General features: G+C 39.2%; 1 protein-coding gene, 1 non-coding gene and 1 pseudogene across 2 annotated transcripts in view; 1 reads left to right on the forward strand and 2 right to left on the reverse strand.

Annotated features, from left to right (window-relative positions):
- TRNAS-AGA lies at positions 6,764-6,845 on the forward strand. The gene has a single exon. It is a non-coding gene; the product is annotated as a tRNA-Ser (tRNA).
- LOC109837388 lies at positions 7,422-21,250 on the reverse strand (annotated as a pseudogene).
- Positions 22,404-25,720, reverse strand: part of LOC109837389 (pseudouridine-5'-phosphate glycosidase) — a 19,626-nt gene continuing 16,309 nt past the window's right edge. The window contains 5 exon segments of the mRNA XM_020405619.1: positions 22,404-22,548; positions 23,237-23,308; positions 24,823-24,911; positions 25,066-25,102; positions 25,105-25,145. Of these exon segments, the coding sequence (XP_020261208.1) occupies positions 23,286-23,308; positions 24,823-24,911; positions 25,066-25,102; positions 25,105-25,145 (190 nt within the window). The 3' untranslated portion in view covers positions 22,404-22,548; positions 23,237-23,285.

Genomic DNA, 25,720 nt, shown 5'->3' on the forward strand with positions numbered 1-25,720 from the left:
TATGTCAACAAATATGACTTCCCCAACTTTATTAGTAGGACAGGCTCTTGTACATGTAAGCTGTCAATTTTTAAGGTACAATTAATGTAGCTTTTTTTTAAACAAAACTGCAGCTGTACATGGACATAATATAAATATGAGAATGATAATCATGATGCATGTGATGACTCATTTAGCAAAATGAGCTGCTAAGGGGTTGTTTGGTTGTATGTTTTTATCATGTAAAAAGATGGAAAGTGTAAAAAATGGGTTCCAATGTCAACTTTCATCCCTTTTATATTGTTTGTTTAAATTCTCTTTTACATGAAAAGCTTACACCTTTTGATGAGGTGTCACCAAAAGCATTGCTTTTGTTAGAAAGCTGACACAATGTCATAAATGTATCCAAAATAATAATAAAAAAGCCAAAACCTTGTAGAAAGTGGTGAGGTGGATAACCATTTTCCATTTTGTGTCATAAATACTCTAGTTTACATTATACTATCCAAACAATGTAATACTATTATTTTAGGATTCACAAAGATTCATAACAATGTAAATACTCGAATGGAAGGTGATGAGGTGAATAACCACTTTCTATTTTGTATCATAAATACTCTAGTTTCCTAAAGGCATCCAAACAGCCCCTAAGAGATAGAGAAATAAGTCTCACAACTTTTGATGTAACTATCAATATGGGCCTCATCATATCGCTGGGTACGTAGCTCATTTAGTAAAATGAGTCGCCGCCTTATATCCATTATTTCCTATAAATATTGACAATACATATGAATAACCCTGCTCGAGTGTATTCATTTTATCCTTTATCGATTGAAGAAGACAATGGGGGGGGGGGGGGGGGGCGGGCGGGGGGTGGGGTGCGGGGTGGGCCGTGGGGGGCTTGGCGTATTAGTGGGGCAACACTTCAAAGGATCCGCCTTGTATCATTCTGATACACCAACTATATATACATGCACTAAACAAATAATGCTACGTAATTTCCCTACTCTGTACGCTTGTTTATACAATTGCTTGTGTATTTGTGTATCTCATGTAACATATATACGTTCTTATTCATTACTATTATCCTAGATTCCTAGGTTAACCACGAGATTTGGGCCTCTCCCGTTTGAGCGCAATCAATATTGACTGAAGAAAACGAATATTGTAATAGTGCGGTCGTTCTACATAGTTTGAGCCTCAGTAATTAGTAAGAAGATTGAGAAGAAAAAGACAGAAAGGACGAGGCGGCAGGGGACTGTGTCAGCGGAGAAAATTTATTTCAGTTTTTATTAAAGATCAAAGCATAACAAAAATGAAAAACAAAGAAGATGAAAAGAGACGTAGAAAGGTGGCGATGGATTTTTAGTACAGAAGTAAAAAGAGAATGAAACAGCCTGCAAGTTTCAACCAGAGAACAAGGCCAAAAACGCACAAAGTAATATAATAATGATGATAAGAATAATACCAATTTTTTGAGTATCCATAAACTTCAACTTTTTGACTAATACCCTAATTTCTACAGTATTGTGACTCACCTACAACTATTTATGTGAATAATGTTGGAGTTAGTTCAATTTCTAATTCAATTATTGCTGTAATTTTTTGCATGCAGATACAATTTTGCATGGTCTTTTCGGCCATGATGCAGTCATTCTTTGCCTCACAAACTTATTGGTGTAGACGAACCGCAAAACTTTTCAACACCACGTCAGGGTCTTGTTCTTAATGATAAAAAGATAAAAGATAATCACACAAAGAATGGACACAATGATTTACGAGGAAAACCCAAATGGGGAAAACTACGGGTTGAGCTTGGAGCTCGGAGGATATATAGTTCACTATAATGGAATCAATGTTGTGCGCAGCGGAAATTTCGGCAGAGTTTCTGGTGCACAATAATAGAGAAAGATCGATAAGAATTCACGTCTCACCAAGGAGACAAGAATCTGAAGCGGATATCTCAACCAAGTGAGATATCGGCTCTTCCTCTCATCAGTTCTAGGACTGACCTGTCGAGGAATCCTACAAGCTATTACAATGGCCACAAACTCAAACAACCAATTTTTACGTGGTTCGGCAAACTGCCTACGTCCACGGGGCAAGGAGGGGGAGATCTACTATTAGAGGGAGAGATACAACTAGGGTTTACAATCTCACAGACAAAACCCTCTCACAAACTCTCAGATCCCTCACACAAATATTCTCTCAAAGGGGGAGACACAAAACCCAAAAACAACTACAAAAGGACTTTGTGCAGCCGCAAAACCAAGAATCACAATCTAAACATCAACTTTTATCTCTTCACACGTTTTGTGGCCCCCACACTTTATTCTTCATGCGGATTCCCTCAATTGCTTCTGTGCATTCACGTGGGTCTGGCCCAAAACGCATCCATTCACAATTCTCCACCTCGGTGAAGTTTTCCCAAGACTGAGCCGACACCGACCAAACCAAATGTCTCACTTGTTGTGTCCAGTACACCGTGAAATAATTCACGACAACAGACTCAATACATAACAAGTCGAGAACCCAAATGAGAATGCAAACACTCTCCAAATGTTAGTATCAACTCACCAAATTGATCTCACCCCCATCAAAATCCAAACCGGTTGCATCTGAAAGACTGCCTACGTATCCTCTTGCCCAAGGAATCAAGTCGAACGTAGTTCACCAAAATGGCCTCCAAAGGCCTCAATCCAATAGAAGAGTTCGCAACTCTTCTACAATATCATCTACTCTGCGGCTGATAACACCTCCAATGGCCTCAAACACCTCCACCTGAGGTGAACCAATGGTCATATTCAAACTGCATCTATCAGCTGCACTCGAGTCAAAACCCAACTCATCATCTGCATCCGAATCCAAATAACTTCCATGCTGTGTCACCTCATCTGGAATCCCAACCAATGCAGAATGACCTGGAGTATGTGGGAAAATCCCCACCCAATGTGGAGTAGCATCAGTCTCCACCCGCTGCGATACCTCTAAGGTCTGTCCAAAACTCTCCACCTGCTGAGAGTCAATTAGCTCCCTCATCGAAGCCTCAACCAAAGTGACACTATCAGACCTATCTTCTAATGAAGTTTTAACTCCAATCACAGCAGTTGAGAACTCTTTAATAGGATGACCCAAATATATCGAAGCCTCTGTCCAGAAACTCTTCTGCAAACCATTGCTCGACCACAAACACCGATCCTCCTCCAGTAAGGCACGGTTCTCCAAATTTATCACCCTATTTAGTTGCCCCAAGATTTCCTTTCCAACGAAGTGTCTCGAAATGCCGTGAGCTCGGCTCCAATACAGAAACAGGTCCATCTTGTACCTCCCACCAGAATGGAGTACCTTCACCTTTCTGTCTATTACACACTTCTTCAATCTGTTGGATACTACTAGGACTTTCTCCAAAGGGGATTTGGTTGCAACCCAAACACGCCTAGAACAGTCACCAACAAAGGAAACCAAACGCCTATTACCTCCCAATGATGCCCCCTTGGAAGGCCCCCAAACATCCACGTGAACTCCTCTAGAACGACCCTTAGCACGGTGAATAGAGGTGCCACACTTCACCTCGGTCTTCTTGCTCACATCAACATGTTCACTGGACTTCAAACTGCAGGTCTTTGCACCCTCTTTCAATCTATGCGAGGAATCAATACTGGAATAGCCAAGCCCCAAATGCCGCAGTCTAGTCGAATCAACAGAAGTCGCCAGCTCTCCACCTGTCACTATACCTCCAGTCAAGTAATACAGGTTATTCCTCCTGACGCCCTTCATCAAAATACGAGAGTCTCTCGCAATCTCGAGAACCATGTCCTCAACACGAACCTTCAGACCCTCTCCAACCAAAGCTCCAATCGAGATCAAGTTCTTCCTCAAAGAAGGAACATATCTCACATCGTTTAACTCTCTAACAGTCCCGTCAAACATCTTTATGCGAATTCTTCCTATCCCAAGGATCTGGCATGCACGGTTATCAGCCATGTACACCACACCACTATCCACCAGCTTCTCAAAACTGGAGAACCATTCCCTTCTAGGGCACACATGATAGGTCGCACCACTATCCAACATCCATTCAGATTCCTCCGAATAGCTATCTGTAGGACTGATAGAAAGCGAATAAATAGAAGAGTCAGAATTATTACCATCCGATACGATATTTGCTTCTGATGATGGCTGCTTCCCTTTCCCCTTCTGCTTATTCTTCATCCATTCGTCGAGCTTTGGGCAGTCTTTCTTCCAATGACCAGTCTCCTTGCACCAAGCACACTGATCTTTTCCTACTCTAGACTGTGACTTCCAATTCTTCTGGTTTGGATTCTTCCCTCTTGCGACCAACGCCTCTGCTACCGGCTCAACTGAAGCCTCCTTATCCTTCTTTCGAAGCTGATAATTCACAAGTGCAGCAGTGACCTCACTATACGAAAGTGATGCCTTCCCATTAATCAGAGTAAGAACAAAGGTCTCATATTCCTCGTCGGGCAAGGAACTCAACAACAGCAATGTCTTGTCCTCATCTTCAATCTTGACATCCACATTCGTCAAATCCGCAAGAAGCTTTGTGTAGTGGTTCATGTGATCTCTAATGGAGGTTCCCTTCTTCAACTGGAAACGATAAAGTCTCCTCTTCAAATGCAAGCGATTTTCCACACTCTTGGTCAAATACTTGCTTTCGAGAATCTCCCAAATCTTCTTCGCAGAAGTCTCATTCATCACATCATATTTTAGATCTTGAGTCAAACAAGACCTAATCACACCACACGCCGTTCGATTCATCTTTTTCCAAACCTTCTCTTCAATCTCATCTGGCTTGCCATCTAACTCCAAGGTATCCTCCAAATTCTGCGCGTTCAGCGCATCCAAAACCTCGCATCTCCATAATCCAAAGTTGTTTGTGCCATTAAATTTCTCCACATCTATCTTCATAGAGTGGATATTCAAACTCTGAATGGTCTTCGCGCCAGAAGAACCACCCTCGACACCCGAAGCACCTTCTTTCCCCGACATCTTACGCACCAACGAACGAAGAATAGATCCAAAACTAAAAAGATAGAGTCTTTACCAAAAGATCCCACCTTTATCACCAACGAAGCCCTAAACGAGCCTCCAAATTAATCTACTCCTCCAAATAGCCCAAGCGTAGCCCGAGCTATGATACCACTTGTTGTGCGCAACGGAAATTTCGGCAGAGTTTCTGGTGCACAATAATAGAGAAAGATCGATAAGAATTCACGTCTCACCAAGGAGACAAGAATCTGAAGCGGATATCTCAACCAAGTGAGATATCGGCTCTTCCTCTCATCAGTTCTAGGACTGACCTGTCGAGGGATCCTACAAGCTATTACAATGGCCACAAACTCAAACAACCAATTTTTACGTGGTTCGGCAAACTGCCTACGTCCACGGGGCAAGGAGGGGGAGATCTACTATTAGAGGGAGAGATACAACTAGGGTTTACAATCTCACAGACAAAACCCTCTCACAAACTCTCAAATCCCTCACACAAATATTCTCTCAAAGGGGGAGACACAAAACCCAAAAACAACTACAAAAGGACTTTGTACAGCCGCAAAACCCTGTAGCCGCAATCCTCAAGATCCGATCCTTCTACTTCAATTCGTAGCCGCCAGCCAGCAAGAAGACTCCCGCCTCTGCCTTTCTCAATTGCCCTGCACACCTTGCAGCCGCCAATCAATTCTCCTTTCTCCCCTCTGCCTCTTGCGTCCTTTCCACAGCCGCAAAAGAAACAACACCAACCTCCTGCACTCAGACCTAGGGGGAACTAGGGGACTATTTATAGGGAGTTATGTACTGGGTGGGCCTTGAGTTTGTCCGCTGAACAAAACCAAAAAACATCAACTTTTATCTCTTCACACGTTTTGTGGCCCCCACACTTTATTCTTCATGCGGATTCCCTCAATTGCTTCTGTGCATTCACGTGGGTCTGGCCCGAAACGCATCCATTCACAATCAACAAATGGGTACAAGATACACACGGCACATCCGACAACGTCGACTTCCACACAGCCCTCACACATGCTCCTTGTATATTAACTCAACACTAGAGATCTCTACAACACATGAGACTCTCCTTCACTCTAGCTCTCTATACTTTCAAGAGAACAAGTGGAAAACTTGGATTACAACTCCACAATGAGAGCATGCCAATTTATAGGCCTTGATGAACCTTCTAGTCAACCTTTTCATCTTTCAAGATGCTTGGGAATACACAAATCTATTCTGATTCGGATATGGTACTTTGACTGACCATAACTCTATCAATACTGCTCTGATTCCTGTGATTCAAAGCTTGGAGTAAACTATGCATGCACCTCTACAACTGTCATGCTCCAAGGCAAATAATGACTGCATCATGCCCGAAAAGAACATGCAAAATTGTATCTGCATGTAGAAAATTACAGCAATAATTGAGTTGGAAATTAATCCAACTCCAACAAATAAGTCTATACACAGGCTTGTAGATGCATGAAAAGGACACAACGGGATAGAGAAAAGATCTTCTGGATTTATTTCTAATTTTTGTTATCTCTCAAGTATTGTTTTTCTATTTTTTGAAATATTTTGAAGTAGAAATCAAATTTTAGGAAATGGAAACTTATTAGGAACGGGTTTCCTAGAAATTAATTAGGTCAATTCACACAATTCTGAGGAACACAATTTCGCAAAATACATCTATACAAGAAGGGGGCAAAAAACAAAAAAGAAATCATTTGTAGAAAAACGTGAATTTTTACAGCTTTCCACCTAGCCTTAGACATCAGTGGACGTGCCGGAGTGGTTATCGGGCATGACTAGAAATCATGTGGGCTTTGCCCGCGCAGGTTCGAATCCTGCCGTCCACGCCTTTTTTGGTCTTTTTCCTTTCCATGTAGTATGATTTCAATATAAATTTCACATAAATTAACCCATATTTCGTTACTTGAAAATGCTCATATTTTACTCAATCCTTCCATAATAGAAACAACATCATTCGACCCTGATCTCTATTTCTCTTTTATTCTTCCAATTACCTTCGATTCCATATTTTTCACTTTCCAACATATCCTATTTTTCTCTCATTTTCTTTTAGTAACTTTAAGTTTCTGAAGTATCTACGAGTCTACTCTGAGGAAAACGTGCTTTAAATTTCTCTCTTCTCTTCTCATTTGAATAATGATAACTTATCATATACTACTACACTACGAAAAAGATACATTTGAGCTCTCATCAATGTTGAAAAAAGTTGAGTCATTATGCATTAGTTCTCAATTTTTTTTAAAGTTGATGAGAAAGGAAAATGTATGAAGGATGTTGTTTTATTCTTTTAATCAAGAGTCATGTGTCTCGTATATAAATTAAAGAATTATGTTCAGCACTGAGTAACATCAGAGTTCAGACGATATAACACTAGTATTCCAACACACACGATGTGTGCACGACACAATTCACCTGTCCATAATAATATTTTTGTTCAACACTCTTGATAACTTGAATAGAGAACAAATATTTACATAATTTAAATGAAGAAATTTTAATAAAAAAATACCTCGCCATATTACATCCAAAAGTTTCATCAATGTTTACTTCTCTCCTTTACACACATTGGATTTTTTCGGCGTTAATTGGACTTCGGATTTTGCGATGTGTACTTATTTTAATGTGTGGGAGTAAGGGGTTAGTAATGGGAGTAATTGTCCAATATACATAAAATGAATGATTGGGTTGCAAAGGCTCGGGAAGTTAATCAATGGGCCAAGAATCCGATGCCACTTAATTAGTGAGCCGAGTCCTTGGGTTCAGTAGGACTGGGATGCTCCAAGTAGAGCTGCACCTTGAGAGGTTCACTGGTCATGGACTTTATGGGAGTTATATGCGGAGGTTGCATCCACTGCTTGGTGTCCGTTGGAATCCACAGCTGAGGCTCCTTGCTGCTGCTCGCTTGAGGGAGCTCTCTGAAGTATGCAGTAATCTCCCAGCTACCTCCTGGTCACCAAAAGTAAAAAAAAAAAGTTAATTTTGTTAGAGAAACAGTTTCAAAACAAAGTGCAAATAGTGGTTGTTTGTTATGTAAAACCGCGATAGTGCAACCTAAGTAATAATTGATGTACAAGCGGAAAAGAACAGACGTTTACATCATTCAGTTTGCAGTCTCATGACGCTTGGACAAACAAACTCCGAAATCACAATATTTAACTTTTAGGCACTTCAGATGATTTAGATCAACATTAAAGAGAGTATGTTTATGTTTTTGGTCGTCTGAGTTGTAAAATGTTGAAATTTGATCGGGAATGGTTTGCTAAATCCTTTGCGAAGCAGTCAAGCCTTTGTCTAAGCGGATTCAATCCACAACAAGTCAGTAAGCAATGCACAAAGAACACAACGAGCACAATCCACAATGTAAACAGTCAAGATCAATCGCAAACACAGAGAATTACGTGGTTCGGCAAGATGCATACGTCTACGGGGAGAAGATGGGGAGATTTCACTATATTGAGAAGAAATACAACGGATTACGACTCTCAAACAATCAAACTAACCCTCTCCAATAAGATTGCACTCACCTTCAAAGAATCTCCCTCTCAAAGTGCTCAATCAAATCTAAAAAACGCTTATTTTCACAGACGTCACGCCCTTCTAATATATAAACTCTAAATCCAAAACAGAATAGGAGACTATTTTCTCTTTGATCGGTCGACCGATATATATGTTCAGTCGACCGACCAGAGAGAATTTTTCACCTTCTGTTGTGCATGATTTTCAGTCGACTGATTGTGTTGATCAGTCAACCGACCAGAGAAAATTTTCTGATTTTCACGAAGGCTCTTTCAACAATTCTCCACCTCGGCGAAGTGTTCCCAAAACTGAGCCGACACCAACAAGAGCACCGATGTGTCATCTCTTCAAATCTGCCTGCACCAATGTAGTTGCCTACGTACCCCTCTCCTAAGGGATCAAGTCGCCCATAGTTCCTCCAAATGGCCTCAACAGGCCTCAACAAGCACAAATCTGCAATAAGTTTTTACAGTGACCGAACTTGCTGCTAGGGACCACCTTCGTGAGCATATTTGTTGGATTGTCTTTGGTGTGAACCTTCACAAGCTCCACATCCCCATCTTCAAGAACATCCCAGACAAAATGATAGCAAACGTCAATATGATTCGTCCTCGCATGGACAACTTGATTCATCGCCAAATAGATAGCACTCATGCTATCACATTAAATGGTGACAAACCGCTGCGGAACACCAAGGTCCTCCAAAAATCCTCGAAGCCACATTGCCTCCTTAACAGGCTCTGTAATAGCCATATACTCTGCCTCTGTCGTCGACAAAACAACTGTAGACTGCAAGGTACATCTCCAACACACCGGTGCACGGGTCAATGTGAACACATACCCCGTCGTCGATCGACGCTTGTCTAAATCTCCAACATAGTCAGAATCTACGTATCCAATGCATAATTGCTCACCACTAGTGTCCCGACCAAATATCAAACCAACATTGAGAGTACATTGAATGTATCTCAATATCCACCTCACAATATCCCAATGACCCGGTCCCGGGTCATGCATGTATCATGAAACCATGCTAACTGCCTGTGATAGATCCAACCTTGTACATACCATTGCATACATTAAACTTCTCACTACGCTTGCATAAGGAGTCTTCAACATCAACTCTCTATCTTTAACTGATTTCGGTGAAAGACCAACTGAAAGCTTCAAATGAGCTTCCAACGGTACACTGACTGACTTTGTCTTCATACTGACATTGAATCATTGTAACATCTTTTTCAAATAAACCACCTATGTTAAACAAATTCTGTCTTTATCTGTCTCTGTCGATCTCCATCTCCAAAATGCGTTATGCTTCACCCAAATCCTTCATTTCAAACTCGCTTGAAAGCTGTATCTTCAATTTATCTATGACGGATCTGGAAATGGAAACAACCATGTCATCTACATAAAATAATAAATAAATGTACGCACCTCCATGAAGCTTGCGATAGTACACGCAATGATCAAACTGACTCCTTATGTATGACTTGCCGAGCATAAACCCATCGAATCGCCTATACCATTGTTTTAGAGATTGTTTCAACCCGTATAGCGACTTTTTTAGTCTACGCACCAACTTTTCCTTCCCTGCAGCTCGAAACCCCAATGGCCGAGTCATATAAATTTCTTCATCAAGATCACCACGAATAAATGATGTCTTTACATCCAATTAATCCGATTCTAATTCATACTGCACCACCAAAGCTAGTAAGATCCAAATAGAAGAATGTTTTACCACAGGAGAGAAGACCTCATTGTAGTCAATTCATTCTTCCTGTGCATAATCTTTCGCTACCAACCTAGCTTTAAATCTCACAGGAGTGCCTTGAATGTCCTCCTTTTTGGTATATACTCATTTACAACCAATCGCCTTCCGCCCTTTTGAAAGCTCGACAAGCTCCCATATGTCATTCTTGTGAAGAGACTCAATCTCTTCCTACATAGCATCCTGCTACATATCAGCTTCTGAACACTGTTTAGCCTCTCTGAAAGTAATAAGAACCATCTCATCGACACTCTCCACCGAAAGTGCATAAGCAACCACTGTATCTGTACACCGTGCTGACAACCGTATATCTCTCCTAGGTCTCCGAACTGCTATAAAATCCTGAATCTGAGCCGTTGGTCCCTGATTCTGCTCTGCTGTACCTGTATCCTCTAACTCATCACTATGCTCGTCTGGCGTCACCTCAGTCGACACTCTACTGGATACAATCTCATGTGGACTCTGTGGAGCTACATCAATCTCCACCATCTGCGATGTATCTGCTGTTAGGGTGATCTCCATTTGATGAGAGCTGGGAGGCTTCAAGAGCGAAGCCTCATCAAATGTGACATCTCTACTCAGCACAATCTTCTTATCAACTGGATCCCAAGGTTTATATCCTTTCACACCACGCTTGAAACCCATAAAGATGACTTTTTTAGCTTGAGGTTCCAACTTATCAGATTTGACATGATAAAATGCAGGGTACCCAAAAATCTTAAAATGATCATAGTCATTTGCTGGTACTCCCGACCACATCTCCATAGGGGTCTTCCTCTCTATCGCTGATGAATGCAGCCTATTAATAAGGTGGCTTGCATATGTATGTGCATCAGCCCAAAAGATTTGTAAACCACTCTGCGATAACAAACATCGGATCTTCTCCAGTAAAATCCGATTTAACCTCTCTGTCATCCCATTCTGCTACGATATATGACTAACTGTTAAGTGTCTCTCTATGCCTTCGTCTCGACATAGCTGCTGAAAGGGATCTGAAGTATACTCACCACCGTTATCGAATCTTAACTTCTTGATCTTTTTTTGTCTGCAGTTCTAATCTTCTTTTTCACTTCACAAATATCTCTAGAACTTTATTTTTCTGTTTCATGGTATATACCCAACAACGCCTAGAATAGTCATCCACAAAAGTGACGAACCAATGTCGCCCATCAAGTAATGTTGTCTTGGTGGGACCCCATACATTCATGTGTACGTAGTCCAAGATGCCGTTTATTTTATGAATGGTTGTCCCGAACTTTACTTTAGTCTTCTTGTCAATAATATAGTGCTCATAAAATTCGAATTTTCCACTCTTGGCTCCTTTCAACAATCTCTGCTTACACAATACCTGCAGTGACTTTTCCCCTGTGTGCCCAAGTCTGAAATGCCAAAGTCTGCTAGCATCCGCCTCTGAAACTGCTAAAACTACCTGGCCAATGTCGGTACTTCCTTTCAGATAATAGAGATTTCTATTACAAACCCCTTTCATCACTACCAATGATCATTTAATAACTTTAGCTACAACGTTCTCTAAAGTTACCTTGAATCCTTTTGTCTCTAAAGCTCCAACAGAAATAAGATTTTTCTTCAGTTGAGGAACAAACATTACTTCAGTCAACTCTCTAATAACTCCATCGTGCATCCGAATCCTGACAGTACCTATCCTACAACTGCCACAAGACTGATTGTTTTCCATGATCACCACACCCCCATCCCCCATCAAGCTTCTCAAAAGATGCAAATCAATCTCTCCGAGGAATCACATGATAAGTACCCCAAAATCCAGCATCCAATCCGATGCATGCACATGGTTAATCTCTAGAGTAATGGAAAGAGAAAAGCATGAATCATCGGAATCATTACCATTTCTAGCAACATTCACTTCACTGACCTTCGTGCCCTTCTTCTTGCTATTCTCATTCTCTCTCAACTTCGGGCAATCTCTCTTCCAATGTCCTTGTTCTCTGCAGAAAGCACACTGGTTTTTAGCAACTTAGTAGTGTCCTCTTCATTGTCCTTTAGACTTTGACATGCCCCGATTACCACCTCTAGGATAAGGACTCATTCCTCTTGTCGACAAAGCTTCTCCTGAAGTGCTAGCTCTGGAAGATTCTTTATCCTTCCTACTCAAATCGAAATTTGTCAATGCATTTGTAACTTCACTATAGGTGATGAAAGATCTACCATTCAACAATGTAAGCACAAAGGTGTTAAATTCCTCATCGGGTAATGAGCCTAACAAAATGATCGTCTTATACTCATCCGATATCTTCTCATCAACATTTGTCAAGTCCGACAACAACTTTATATAGTTGTTCACATGATTTGCAAGTGAGGTATCCCTGGACATATGAAATCTGAATAATCTCCGTAACAAGTGCAACCAATTATCAACACTATTCGTAAGATACTTGTTATTGAGAATCTCCCACATCTTCATCGCAGACGTCACTCTAATAACATCATATTTCAACTCTTGTTTTAAACAAGACCTAATCACCCCATATAAGCATTTCTATTCATTTTGTCCCACATCGTCTCATCATATTTAAGTGGCCTCTCATGGGCCATTATTGTCTCTTCTAAGTTTTGAGCATTTAAAGCATCTTGCACATCACTCATCCATAACCCAAAATTAATTTTGTCGTCATACTTCACAACACTAATCTTCGTATTCTAAAGTGCAACCTGAACTGTACTCGACATAACATTGTTACTATCACCACTTTCTTATGTCATTACTTACTAACTCCAAATTGTAGAGAAAAAAAAATTAAAAAATGAGAGTTGAGAAATTACTCAAAAATGAACCCTAAATAGGATTCCAAAATGATCTCTCAACCACACGAGGAAGACGAGATCTCCAAATGACAACTCTACAACGCTACCTCCACCGAAACCTAGATCTCCAAAATCTAAGCTTCCAACACCGAATTTTCCTCCACCCAAATCAAACCCTAGATCTGAAACCTTGCTCTGATACCAATTGTTGCGCTCAACGAAAGCAGACTCAATCCACAACAAGTCGGTAAACAATGCATAAAGAACACAACAAGCACAATCCACAATATAAACAGCCAAGATCAATCGCAAACACAGAGAATTACGTGGTTCAGCATGATGCCTACGTCGACGGGGAGAAGATGAGGAGATTTCACTATATGGAGGAGAAATACAATGGGTTACGACTCTCAAACAATCAAACTAACCCTCACCAATAAGATCTCATTCACCTTCAAAGAATCTCCCTCTCAAATTACTCAATCAACTCTAAAAAACGCTTATTTTCACAGCCGCCACAGCCTTCTAATATATAAACCCTAAATCCACACAGAATAGGAAACTGTTTTCTCCTTGATCGGTCGACCGATACATATGTTCGATTGACCGACCAGAGAGAATTTTCCACCTGCTGATGTGCATGATTTCGGTCGACTGATTGTGTTGATCAGTCGACCGACCAGAGAGAATTTTCTGATTTTCTTGAAGGCTCTTTCAACATCTATATGCTTATATACATACATACACAAGCATAGGAACAAATTATCTAATCAGCCAGTGCATGTTTGATTCTGCACGAGTATTGAAAGCTAAAGTCATGAACTTAACAAGACTAGGTCTCTGAATCAATTGACGAGCGACTTAATGATAATATAAATTAATCTTTTCTCCCAAAAAATAATAAATAAATAATAAATTAATTAATTAATTAGTGTTAGTGTTTTATAATAACCTGATGGAAGAGCTTTGGTGAGGGGTTCAGCAACTGTCAACTTGATTAAGAAAGCCCTGAGTGCAAACTCCAGCTCGCTCTCCTCAAATTGGGAGGTATAAGACTGGTTAACATTGAGTTTGAACACAAATCTCTCAACTGGAATGTGATCTTTATCATAGAAGATGACTGCTACCCTCTCAATCAATCCCTGGTATCACAAACAGATGGAAGTTTGGTGGTTTATTCATCAGTAGTTCACACTTCTTAATCAAAAAAAAAAAGAAAAAAAAAAGATCTTGACTCTGGAGAAACCCCACAAATCGGTTAAAAGCGTCAACAATCCAATGCAGAGATCATAATGGATCCAATATTACCACCTTATTTACTTATTTCAAGATCTCATCCATTTGATGTAACAGCTATTAAATATGAAACTAAATATAGAATGGCGACCTAAAGTGCATATAAACCGCATTCAGTGGTTCATTGGATGGGTCAAACGAGCATCCACACAGCAGGCAAAGGTCACCTCACCAATGAAATTATATCTTGTTAGTCCACCTGGTCCGTTGCAATTAATCAAGCCTCCTATTAAATATACGAAATTAGACATAGAAAACGATCAAACTACACAATTAGACGAGACATACTAGATCTTTTAATATTATACAAAAAAATGTTGTCGTAAGAAATGGTCTCAGCATGCTAGGAGGCAGCAAGCATTCAACAAATCGAACTATTCAATTAGATGAGACATATTAGATCTCTTAATATTATTTTAAAAAAAAGTTTGTCATAAGAAATGGCCTCGGCATGCTAGAAGGCGCCAAAAGCCCCACATAAGCCCAAGGCAATGCATATGAAACACCCAAACTGCTTAATGTTTTAAAGTAATCAAGAAGGGTCTATAGAATCAGTCTCGAAAGTGGGTTCAATCCGATGAATCCAACAATGACAACTTTCCTCGATAATAAATGCAAAGGGGACATTTTGGTCAGGAAATTTACATTTGCAATCAAGGAATGGCCTGTTGATGCCTGTTTATTCATTATTCATTGTAAAAAATATCGTCACATTCAACTGCTAGCTATCAACATCCACAATTTCAAACCTTTCAAATAAAGTGAGATTAAATGTATTTAAATGCGCACCTTAATTATTTAACCAGTGCAAGAAATTTTGCATGATTGGAGAAAATTACAAGAGACCTACATCATCTTCATCTCAACCATCTTAGTTCTACATCTAAAACATAAGGGCGAATTTACCTGCTAAATCTATCAACGTCAAAACAACTTAAGTTTTTTACGTCTTTGGATTTTGCTCCAGCGCTCTACTCATTTGATACAATCTGTTTGTGACGCAAAACTGAAGAAGTTGGTCCCAAGGAAACCGGTGTGGATATTTTAGCAATTTAAAGATTCGATCAAATTAATGTTTTAGTTCCAAGCACCATAATTTCACCTAGACTTAAAACTTTATAAATAATCCCTTTTTACTAACAAAATTCTTAACATACAGGATTCCATAGTTTTTTTATCAAACGTACTTCCTTATTTATCCGAGTATAACGTTGCGCAGTTGAAAATAGGAAAATCCAGTTGTGTTGCCGCAAACAGGCATAAAACACACGAACAAACACATCATGTGCATTACTCTTCGACATACATGAAATATGTAACAAAAAGACCCCAAGCCCAGAAAATATCACGGAAAAACTAAAAAGAAAAAAGAAAAAACAAAAAGAAAAAGGAGAGACCTTTTGGATGAAAGGGAGAAGGCCAGAGGTGGCAGAATGAATGTAAGCGGCGAGCTGAGGGTGCCTCGCCCTGTGAACAACTACGTTCACGTACCTTCTCCTCTCAAACGCCCCTTCGATTTTCGCCATTAGCCCAGACAAAAAAAAAATTTACATACATTCAAATCTTAAATTGAAGAAGAAATAATGATAGTGAGAAAGGGATGGGTTTGGTTGAAATTACCAGGGGGGTAGAAGCCCTTGAGGAAGACGATGCAGGAGACGGCTACCTCCAGGAATTCTACAAGGATCCTGGCGGTCATTAGCGTTAAAAGCGAGGAGGAGAGCGCTTCTTACCTTGGGGGGAGAGATTTTTGCGATCCATGGGGGTGGTCAAAGTGCACTCCTTTTAGGGCGTGTATATTTGCGAAAAATCAAAGATAATTTTAGGCGTTTTGCACCCAACTCCAAAAAGTTCCAAATTATCACCCGACATCAAATGAGATTGGGAATTGGAGAAAATCCTCAAAACATCTTGATTTTTTCTTTTTTCATTTTTTAACCCATATATACAGAGTGTTAGATTATTTGATAAAAAGACCAAAATACCCGTTCTAAGTTAGCATACTAATCATTAAATTAACAACTCTAATTAAATGTTAATTAAACTTAATCCAAAGCTAACTAAACTTAGAGAGGGGAAGGGTTCGCAGATGGTTGGGCAAGAGTGCTTGCTGGCAACGAGGATGATGGTGTTTTGCCAATTGTCCTCGCCGGCGGTGGGGCAATGAGGGGAGTAGTTGCATAACGATATAAGTCCATATTTTGAGTTTTCGAGTAGCAAATATCACATAAACATCAAGTAGGCACTGGGGGATATTGTATAATAGAAATGACTAAGTGTTAACCTATTTTAGAAGATGATACGTGTCTCAAATTAAATGCACATCAACCCGATCCGACCTCATGAAGGCCGAGGCAAAGGATGCATTCACTCAGACCCTCCCAAGAGCGCCGAGTCGAAAGGCGTCCTCACGCGGGCCTTGCTGCTAAAACTAACTTAGTGCGTTATCACTCAACTGACCGAGTTGAAAAACACCCTCATTCAGAGCAGCCGAATCAAAAGGTGTCTTTTCTCGGCCTCCCTCAAAAGCCGAGACAAAAGACGGTCTTTATCGAACCCATCGACGATAGCTAATCACCATCGCATTAAATGCAAGGTTGGAATAATCATTACACCACCGCCGAAAGTCTTAATGACTCATCATACCACATCAGCATTTAACTCCCCTATCGCCATCGCATTAATCACAAAGGTGACTTAGACCACCCATTGTCGACACCTATGAAGTATCAGCTGAATAAGCCAACTGCTTGGACTCGGCCAAAATTACACTACTACCCTTCTGGATCTACTATAAATAAGCACATTGTCTACTGCATAAAGGTACTCAATTTTCACACTACAACACAAAGTAACCATACTTTCTTTCCTCCACCTGAGATCAATATTGACTTGACCATTGGAGAACATAGCTCCGGCCCTCTTACGTATTGTTTATATGCAGGATTGAACCATTTGCTGAATAATCAACCATCAAAGAAGATTGAGAGACCCTAAACTCTCTATCACTCTCACTAAACTCTATTGCTAAAGATCTAACATCAACAGGGGTTGAGTGAAACAAACTAAAGTGTTTTGAAAGTCTTTTGGAATTTCCAAACTTAATGGAGATTTAATGAGAGATTCAAATTGTTTAGGGGTTCAATGGCAAAGGTCTAAACTTATTGGGAGTTTAGTAATTTGCCCTATGTTATAAAATACTTGGTAATTTGAGAATAAGTACAACAAATGACAATGTTACCAATCTTATCATGAATGTGTAAATATATAGAAATAATAACTAGCTATTACCCGGGCGATGCACGGAATTAAATTATTGTATGTTTATTAAACTTTTTGAATAAAGAGGGGATAAAAAATATAAGTTTTTTTTTGGAAAGAAATAAAATAAAATAAATGATTTATAAGAAAGTGAAAGATAAAGGATAGAGATTTCTAAGATTTTGAGGGTAGTGGATTAAGATTAGGTGATGAAAAATTAATGGGTTTTTCTAACAGGTGCCTATGAACACTCATTAGGGATTGAAGGGAGGGGGGAAGGGGGGAAGGGGGCAAGGAGAGGAATTAATGAAAATTGTGAGGGACCTACTTGCTATTGATTTCTCTCTACATCTCTCATCTCTTTATGAGTGTCCGTAGACATTCACTAGAAAACTTGAAGAAAGATTATTAGTTATTAAATGTTAGAGGCTTAGAGCCCTTGAATTTGACAAGAGATAAAACCATGCAATCAGATTTTTACTTCATTTGTATGATATTGATTGATTTACCAAGTAGAACTGGATAAAAGAGTGCTCTTAATGAGTACAAAATGAGAGAAAATTTGAGACAGTTTGACTATATGGATGAATGTTAATGCAACATCAAGAGAAGTAATAAGATTATTGTTATTTACAATCAATTTCGCTATGACACCCAGCGATACAATTTTACTCTAGATGCCTTAACTTTAGGGGTTTTACGGATACCCCTATATATATGGTGAGAAATCAATAACAAATAACAAGAGTAATCCTTTATTACTTGAAGGATTTCTTTACGATCTGAAGAAGAACTACACTCTCATTGATCCGGCATAAGAGTAATCCTTCCAGTTACTTGTAAATCCTCACAAGAATAATATCTTTTTCTTCTTCTTGATCTTCATGGTTTGACCTTTTATCCCCCTCCTCAAACACTACATCTCAGAGAAAATCCTTTTTATACAGGGTAGTCGTCATGTGCCTAAAAAAGATCATAAAACTCGGTCAGAATTGATTTCTGACTAAAGCAGAGAAAACGCCTAAACGATCCGAGTAGCGGTCAAGTGACTCAAATCCTCCGACGATGGACTGGCCTGTCGACTGCTGCTGCCGCTCAATTTGAATCGTTCACAACAACTATGGCCTAAGAGACTTTGTTAGAATCAATTGAGATGCAAAGGAAACCCTATATAGTTCCATGTTTGAGATGCAAGCCCTAAATCCTAATATATTTTCCGCATAAATCAGTCCTCACATTGTATGCCATGCATCATGTGACTGATTTAAGCTGAAGAAAGAAACCCTACATGAGAATGCAATGCCTTCCTTCAAAAGAGATGTTGAGGAGGGCAGTGTTCCTAATGGGAGAATTGTGCAATAGAAACTGTGAATGATGATAACATGGCTGATGGAAAAATAAAATGTCAACCCCAATATCTATGCGATACCAGATTATGCAGATCATATAATAATGATTATGACTTCTGTGCTCACTCCCTTGAAGGCTGTCTGGAAATAATAAGATTATACCTTGTACTCACAGCAAATATTTGAAAAACTTGTCAAAATAGAAATACGATTCTGCCAGAAAAGTATCTCTGATCTGTTTTCTCTAGAAGAGATGCAGATCATTGATGCTGATTCTTCCAAAAATTTAACAAGATAAAAAAGCATCTTAATGGAAAAAGTGAACCTCAAGAACAAGTTAAATCTGCCTTTAATATAACTTGATAAAAACCAGTGTAGCCTGTTTCTTAATAACCAATGGAATAAAAAACTATCACATTTTTGATTGGTTATAATTTGATAACCATTGGAATAAAAAAACTATCACATTTTTAATCGGTTAAATTACTACTATCTTTCTCCATACATTGCACAAAACATACCGGAATTACGAGCAGTATATGGCTCGGATAACATAGTTTTGCTAATCCCTGAAAGTGCTTGGTATATATCTACAGTCTGAGGATGCGATAAATCTGCAGCCAAAAATTCATGTATACTATCGTCTAACTCTATAAAAGAGCATCCAGGTTCCTTCTGAATTCTCCTTTCGTTCATAATTTCCCTGACTTGATTTACATCACTCCACCTCGAAGCCACAGCATAAACACTAGAAAGCAAAACATTCCCTCCACATTTTGTCGGTTCAAGCTCAATAAGCTTTTCGGCTGCAAATTTTGCAATTTCAACTTCTCCATGAGCTCTACATGCAAATAGAAGTGATCGCCAAATTACCACATCTGGCTCAATAGGCATTCCTCTTATAAACATCTCCATCTCCTTCAAAAGGTTTGCACGACCTAAAAGATCAACAATACAACCATAGTGTTCGATCTTAGGAAGGTGCTTATAAACTTCAATCATATGCCTAAAGTAGTAAAATCCTTCTTTAATTAGGCCACCATGATTGCAAGCAGACAAAACCCCTAAAAATGTTATCTCATTTGGTACAACTTGCCCTAAGGCCTCCATCTCTGAGAACAACTCTAACGCTTCATGAGAATGCCCATTCATGGCTAGCCCAGATATCACGGCGGTCCATGAGAATATATCCGGATGCGATAACCCCCGAAATATTTCTACAGCTCTATAAATGTCTCCACACTTTGAGTACATATCGATGAATGCATTCTTTACAATTAGATCATTTCCTATCCCTTTTGCGTTGCAATATGCATGGAGATATCTCCCTTGATCCAATGCCCCAAGTTGTCCACAACAAGAAACAACACAAGCCAATGTCGCGCCATCAGGTTTTACTCCAAAAACCTGCATCTCCCTAAACAATTCCACCGATTCCCTCAACCGACCATGCTGAGAATACCCAGAAATCATCGAAGTCCAACATACCACATTCCTGTCAGGAATAACATCAAACACCTTGCGCGCATCCTCCAAATCCCCACATTTAGCATACATAGTGATCAAAGAAGACCCCAGATAGAAATCTAGCTCAAACCCATTAACAACAATCAGAGAATGAATCTTTCTGCCTAAACTAAAAGACCCGATCCGCCCGCAAGCAATCAGAGCGCTGACGGGAGTCATTCCATCCATAGCAACGGATTTCTCTACCATTTTAGCAAAAACCCACAGAGCCTCTCTATTCAAATTCCCCTTCAGGCACCCAGACATCATGCTATTCCAAGAAACGACGTCGAGGGCCGAATCGGGAGCCGAGCCGAATACTCGTCTCGCGGACCCAACCGACCCGCAAACGGAGTACATGTTGATGAGGGAATTGAGAACAAATGTATCCGATCCTAACCCAATTTTAAGACTGAGGGAGTGAAGTTCTTGGCCTTTGAAGAGGAGAGAGAGGGAGGAGGCGGCCTTGAGAGCCGAGACGAGAGTGTAGTTATCGGGGGTTATGGATTGCTTGTGGATGGAGTTCGAGAGGGAGAGGGAGAGAGCTGGGGATTGGGATCGAGAGAGGGAGTGGAGGAGGGAGTTGAGGAACGGGAGGCAGGAGGAGTTGAAGAGGCCGAGGGCGATGGAGACGGAGAGGAGCTGAGAGAGGTGGGAGGGGGTCGAGATTTGGCGGGAAAGGGAGTGGAGCCATTTTGGGTTGAGGGTTGACGGTGGTTGGGGCATCAACGGGAAGTATGGGATCAGGATTTGTTTCGGGATGGCGCGCGGGAAGGAGTGGAAGCTTAGGAGATGGATGGAAAATGTGATTTTCCCATATCAGCCCCTTGAAACCTTTTATATTTTGCAATTAGTCCCTGAAATCATATAACATTGCGGTGAGGCTCCCTCTGTTCTTATGAACCATCTCAATCGATTTATTGAAACTGCCGTTGAGTCCCCTAATATTGTTTTTAATTAATCTCTACAATGGAGAGTAGTAATATTAAGAGAGAAGAATCAGAAGACCAAATAACAGCTCCAACAAATTTGAGAGTCCGATTTGGAAGTATTAAAGATGCAAAAAGTACTAATATCAAAATTCCTTAATGCTTTGTCTCGGAGTATACTAGGGGAAGGGAATGAAAGTTAAATAATGGGAAGGAGTAGGGAAGGAAAGATAAAAGATAAAATGTTGTTTTGTAGTCTAGTAAGCGTAACAAAAAGTAACATAATTCACATTGTTTGGGAGTTTATAATAAAGAGGAGGTAAGTAAAGCGAATATGTGTAAAGTCACATAAATGTCCTTATATGTTATTAGGACATTTTATCAACTAATAAATTATAAGGGTAAAATTTTCTCTCCGTATTATAACGAATTCGAAAGGTGTGATCGTTTCTAAGGCTTAGAGGCGCAGGCATTGATGGGGCTGAATTTCCGTAGGCAAACTTAAGCGCGCACCCTGTACACCCATCTTTTTATTCCTTAGATTTGCTTCTAGCCTTTATATTTATTAGATTTAGATTGATATACACAGCTGAACATCTCCAATAAGTTCACACATCAGCAAACATCTCCAACAAGTTCAGGGAATATAAAAATTTCACTGACGAAGTCCTCAGCCCGCTTGAGTCTACAGAAGCTTTTACAAATGGACATTGCAAGTTAAATAATCTGATATAAAAAATTATACTTTATAAAGTTTCATCACCCACAAAACCGAAAAAACAATACAGGAGCTGCACTTGCACTCAAGGTTCTGAAGAGTTTAGGGCTTTAATACTAATGCTAGGGGTTATGGTGCTAACTCGCTCTGCTAATTTGACAAGTACACGGTGAGAAACTTGCATGATATAAGAATTTTGTGATTTGACACATAATCTGCCACACACCTGGATAATTAAAGATAAACATTTTCTATATAGATAATAGATTTGTCATCAAATCAATGCAAAAGCTAAAGGATTTAGATAGCCTCCAATATCATCGCATCTTCGTCTCCTAGGCTATTACCATTTCTTGTTTAGGGATGGAGTGCAAGCAAGATATCGACAAGCATCCTCAAATTTCCCTGCATGCGACGAAGAAATTTTGATTATGGCCAAAGATGCGAAGTAGAAAAAGAACAACAAACTATGACATATTGGCAGAAGTCTTTTCTCTTAACCGAATCTCATGCAACATTTGATTGACTTTCACTACATCTCTGTAGGGGGTTATAAAAAGGATAATCAAATCTCAGCCTCCATATCAAACTGTACGTAAAAAGATAACCGATTCAACAAACATTCATTATTATAACAGGATTACAGTGAATGGTTCGAAATAATGTAAACTAGAAGAAATTTGAAATAAGAGAGAAGGTAAAATGTAAACGAAATGCATTAGAGATTCAGAGGTAGTGATTGCACCTCAGATAAGCCACATTTCACTGTAAACTTAATACTAAATTTCTGGACAAGCGCAACTAAGAGGAAACAAAAAGTATCAAATTTTGATTCAAGATGAGTTTAAATGACAAACAAACATCATTGAATCCATATAACTAATGTATTTTCTAATATTTTGGTCTTTTAGAAGAACAATTCTACTGAAAGTATTTTGACGGACTTTTATTCTCACCATAGCTGCAAATTGTCATATCTGAAAATTTCTCCACGTGCTAATTAAAAAGAAAACACAAATGGATCCCCTCGCAGCACCAAAATGGTAGCAAAATGTCATTGCAGTACAAATTTCAGTAGTTTTTAGAAGCAAACCTTCTTTCCAAATGAGTGTAAACAACACTTGCCACTCTTGTGATCTTATTTACAATGCCGATCTCAAATGTCCTGACCAAAAACCAAATGTTAGACAGCTAATTCATGGAGCAAAAGGTGACAATACCATCGAATAAACAAACAAGTTATTCTATGTTTCATGTCCACGGATTTAGGAGTTTATGTTTCCCAGAACAAACAGCAACAGGACGAAAATGCTATATAATGATTCATGGGGTGTTGTTTGAGTTGAATCATTTGATGGTGAAATTAAATACAGTAGACATTTGGTAATGAATGCGTGCTATTGCAACTAAAAATTTGTATTGAAGCACAGCAGGAAACCAGAAAACATCCAGAGATATCGGTTCATACAAGTATCACACATCTGAGCGACTGCAGTATTAACCTGCAGTGAAGTCTGTCTTATGATTGCTCGGCAGCAAATTCTGCCCGGCAACCATTGGACGCGACAATATGTGATTTGAATGGATATTCTCCTACGATCTCTATAGCAACCTTGGTCTAAATTTTAGGATGTTTCCTCAAAATAACGTTCCAGTCTCCTTGCTTTATACATCCAGTGCTGTTTGATACAAGGATTATGAATAAGTTGCAAGATAAAGAGGTTGGCTATCTACAGAAAAACACACTTAATTGGATCAAATGCAAAAGAACTGAAGGGCAAACATGTAACCCTTGGCAGACTGGCAGAGAGCAAACCACAAAGTTAACATTACTTCAGCTTTTGTTTGAATGGATAGTGTAAAAATAACCATATAAACCAACATACAGCTAGTTCCAGGAGATTAATACTGCACAAGAGAACTTTTCTCCTTAATCAACAATTTTAGCCCCCTCGAAAATTAGTCCATAAGCAATTTTTTTCTCTGTGAAAATTAGTCCATAAGCAATTTTTTTCGCTGTGCTTGCAAACTGTTATGTTCATATTGTATTGTATCTTGCAGCCTATTTCATATATCTGCTCCATGATCCAAATTAATGGCTTCACCTTTGATGTAGCAAGAAATTAACTATATAAAGTATGGCATCAGTGCAATGAACAAATAGTCTAATCTGGTTTATCCTACGATGCAATAATGTGAAGCTTAAAGGCTCCAAAACTCATGGATAAAACATGAATCAGAAGAAGAATAAGCAGCAGTATATGATAGATGCAGCAAGCAACGAACAGAGATTCAAATAAACAAATCAAAAGCTCTGACATAAAAACGAATTGAGCAATAAGCTGATCACATATTACCTTGGGTGCTTTGAAAGAAAACTTCTATCCTAGAAGTAAGATCAGTTATATCGTAGGATATGACAATTCTACAGTAATCAACAAACACAGACACTTGAGCCAACCATCTTAACCTGATTCTAAGTAAGATCAATTTTAATTAGATGACCAACAAAAAAGATACTAACTAGTTAAGAAAACATAGGACCAATAACAATGTTGATGGCAGAGCAACTATGCCAAGAAAAAATACAAAAGCTTAGTGGTTCACAAGTTCCCATTCAAGATTAAATGCAAAATAGGCTGGAATCCTTAAATATATACATGGGCACAAGAAACTCACCGTTATCTGTAATCCTCCTCATCTGAGAAAGAGCAACTGCAATTTTTGCACCAACTAATGCATTGTTCTTCACAAGTGCAATATCTGAACTTGATTAAGCAAAATTTTGGAATTAATAACCACCAATCAACGTATAACAACACCCCCCCCCCCCCCCGCCGACCCATGATCCACATATTGAGCGGCAAACAGGTATTTATGGACAAAACAGAATATAAGCCAAAACAAATGAAGGATACTAGCACCAAAGATTCTCCCTCAGTTAGCTCATTCACTCTGGCAAGCAAAAAGGAGTGGCTGCATTGCCTGTCACATGCTTCTTCCTGAGATAAAACAGAATTAAGTCCAAAAGATTCCATCAGCAGGAATAAAAGTGCCATCAAGAACATATTTGCTAATACATGCAAGCAAAACCTAATATGGAGAATCTCATAACTTTCAATTATAACTTGTGAACAACAATAAATGCTCGAGAGAGTTTGTAAGAAGAACAAATTAATACTTATCATGGGAGCATTCAAATAACTTCTGTTTTATACGAAGGAGCTAATTTGTGGATATCAAATTCAATAGGAAATAATATGAAATTTAATTCAAAGTTAGTCTGCATAAAACCAATGGATTTCATTTTGATTGAAACATGCTTGCGCTTACCCTTTTTCTCAGTCAACACATCATTTGGATTACAATACTGTTTGTTCGGAAGCCACATTAAGTGGACTACAATATATTATTTTTACTGACAAAGTACTTTCAACCAAGGGAGATGCCCTAGATTTAAAACGAGAAATTGAGATCTCTTTTTTGTAGTCAAAGTATTAGCCCCGTCTTTGGGATGACAATCTCACGAATGAATTTAAAGTTAAATAGAAAAACAAATCTTGCACTAGGTTCTACA

This window comes from Asparagus officinalis, chromosome 4, assembly GCF_001876935.1.
Source record: "Asparagus officinalis chromosome 4, Aspof.V1, whole genome shotgun sequence".
NCBI classification, from domain to species: domain Eukaryota; kingdom Viridiplantae; phylum Streptophyta; class Magnoliopsida; order Asparagales; family Asparagaceae; genus Asparagus; species Asparagus officinalis.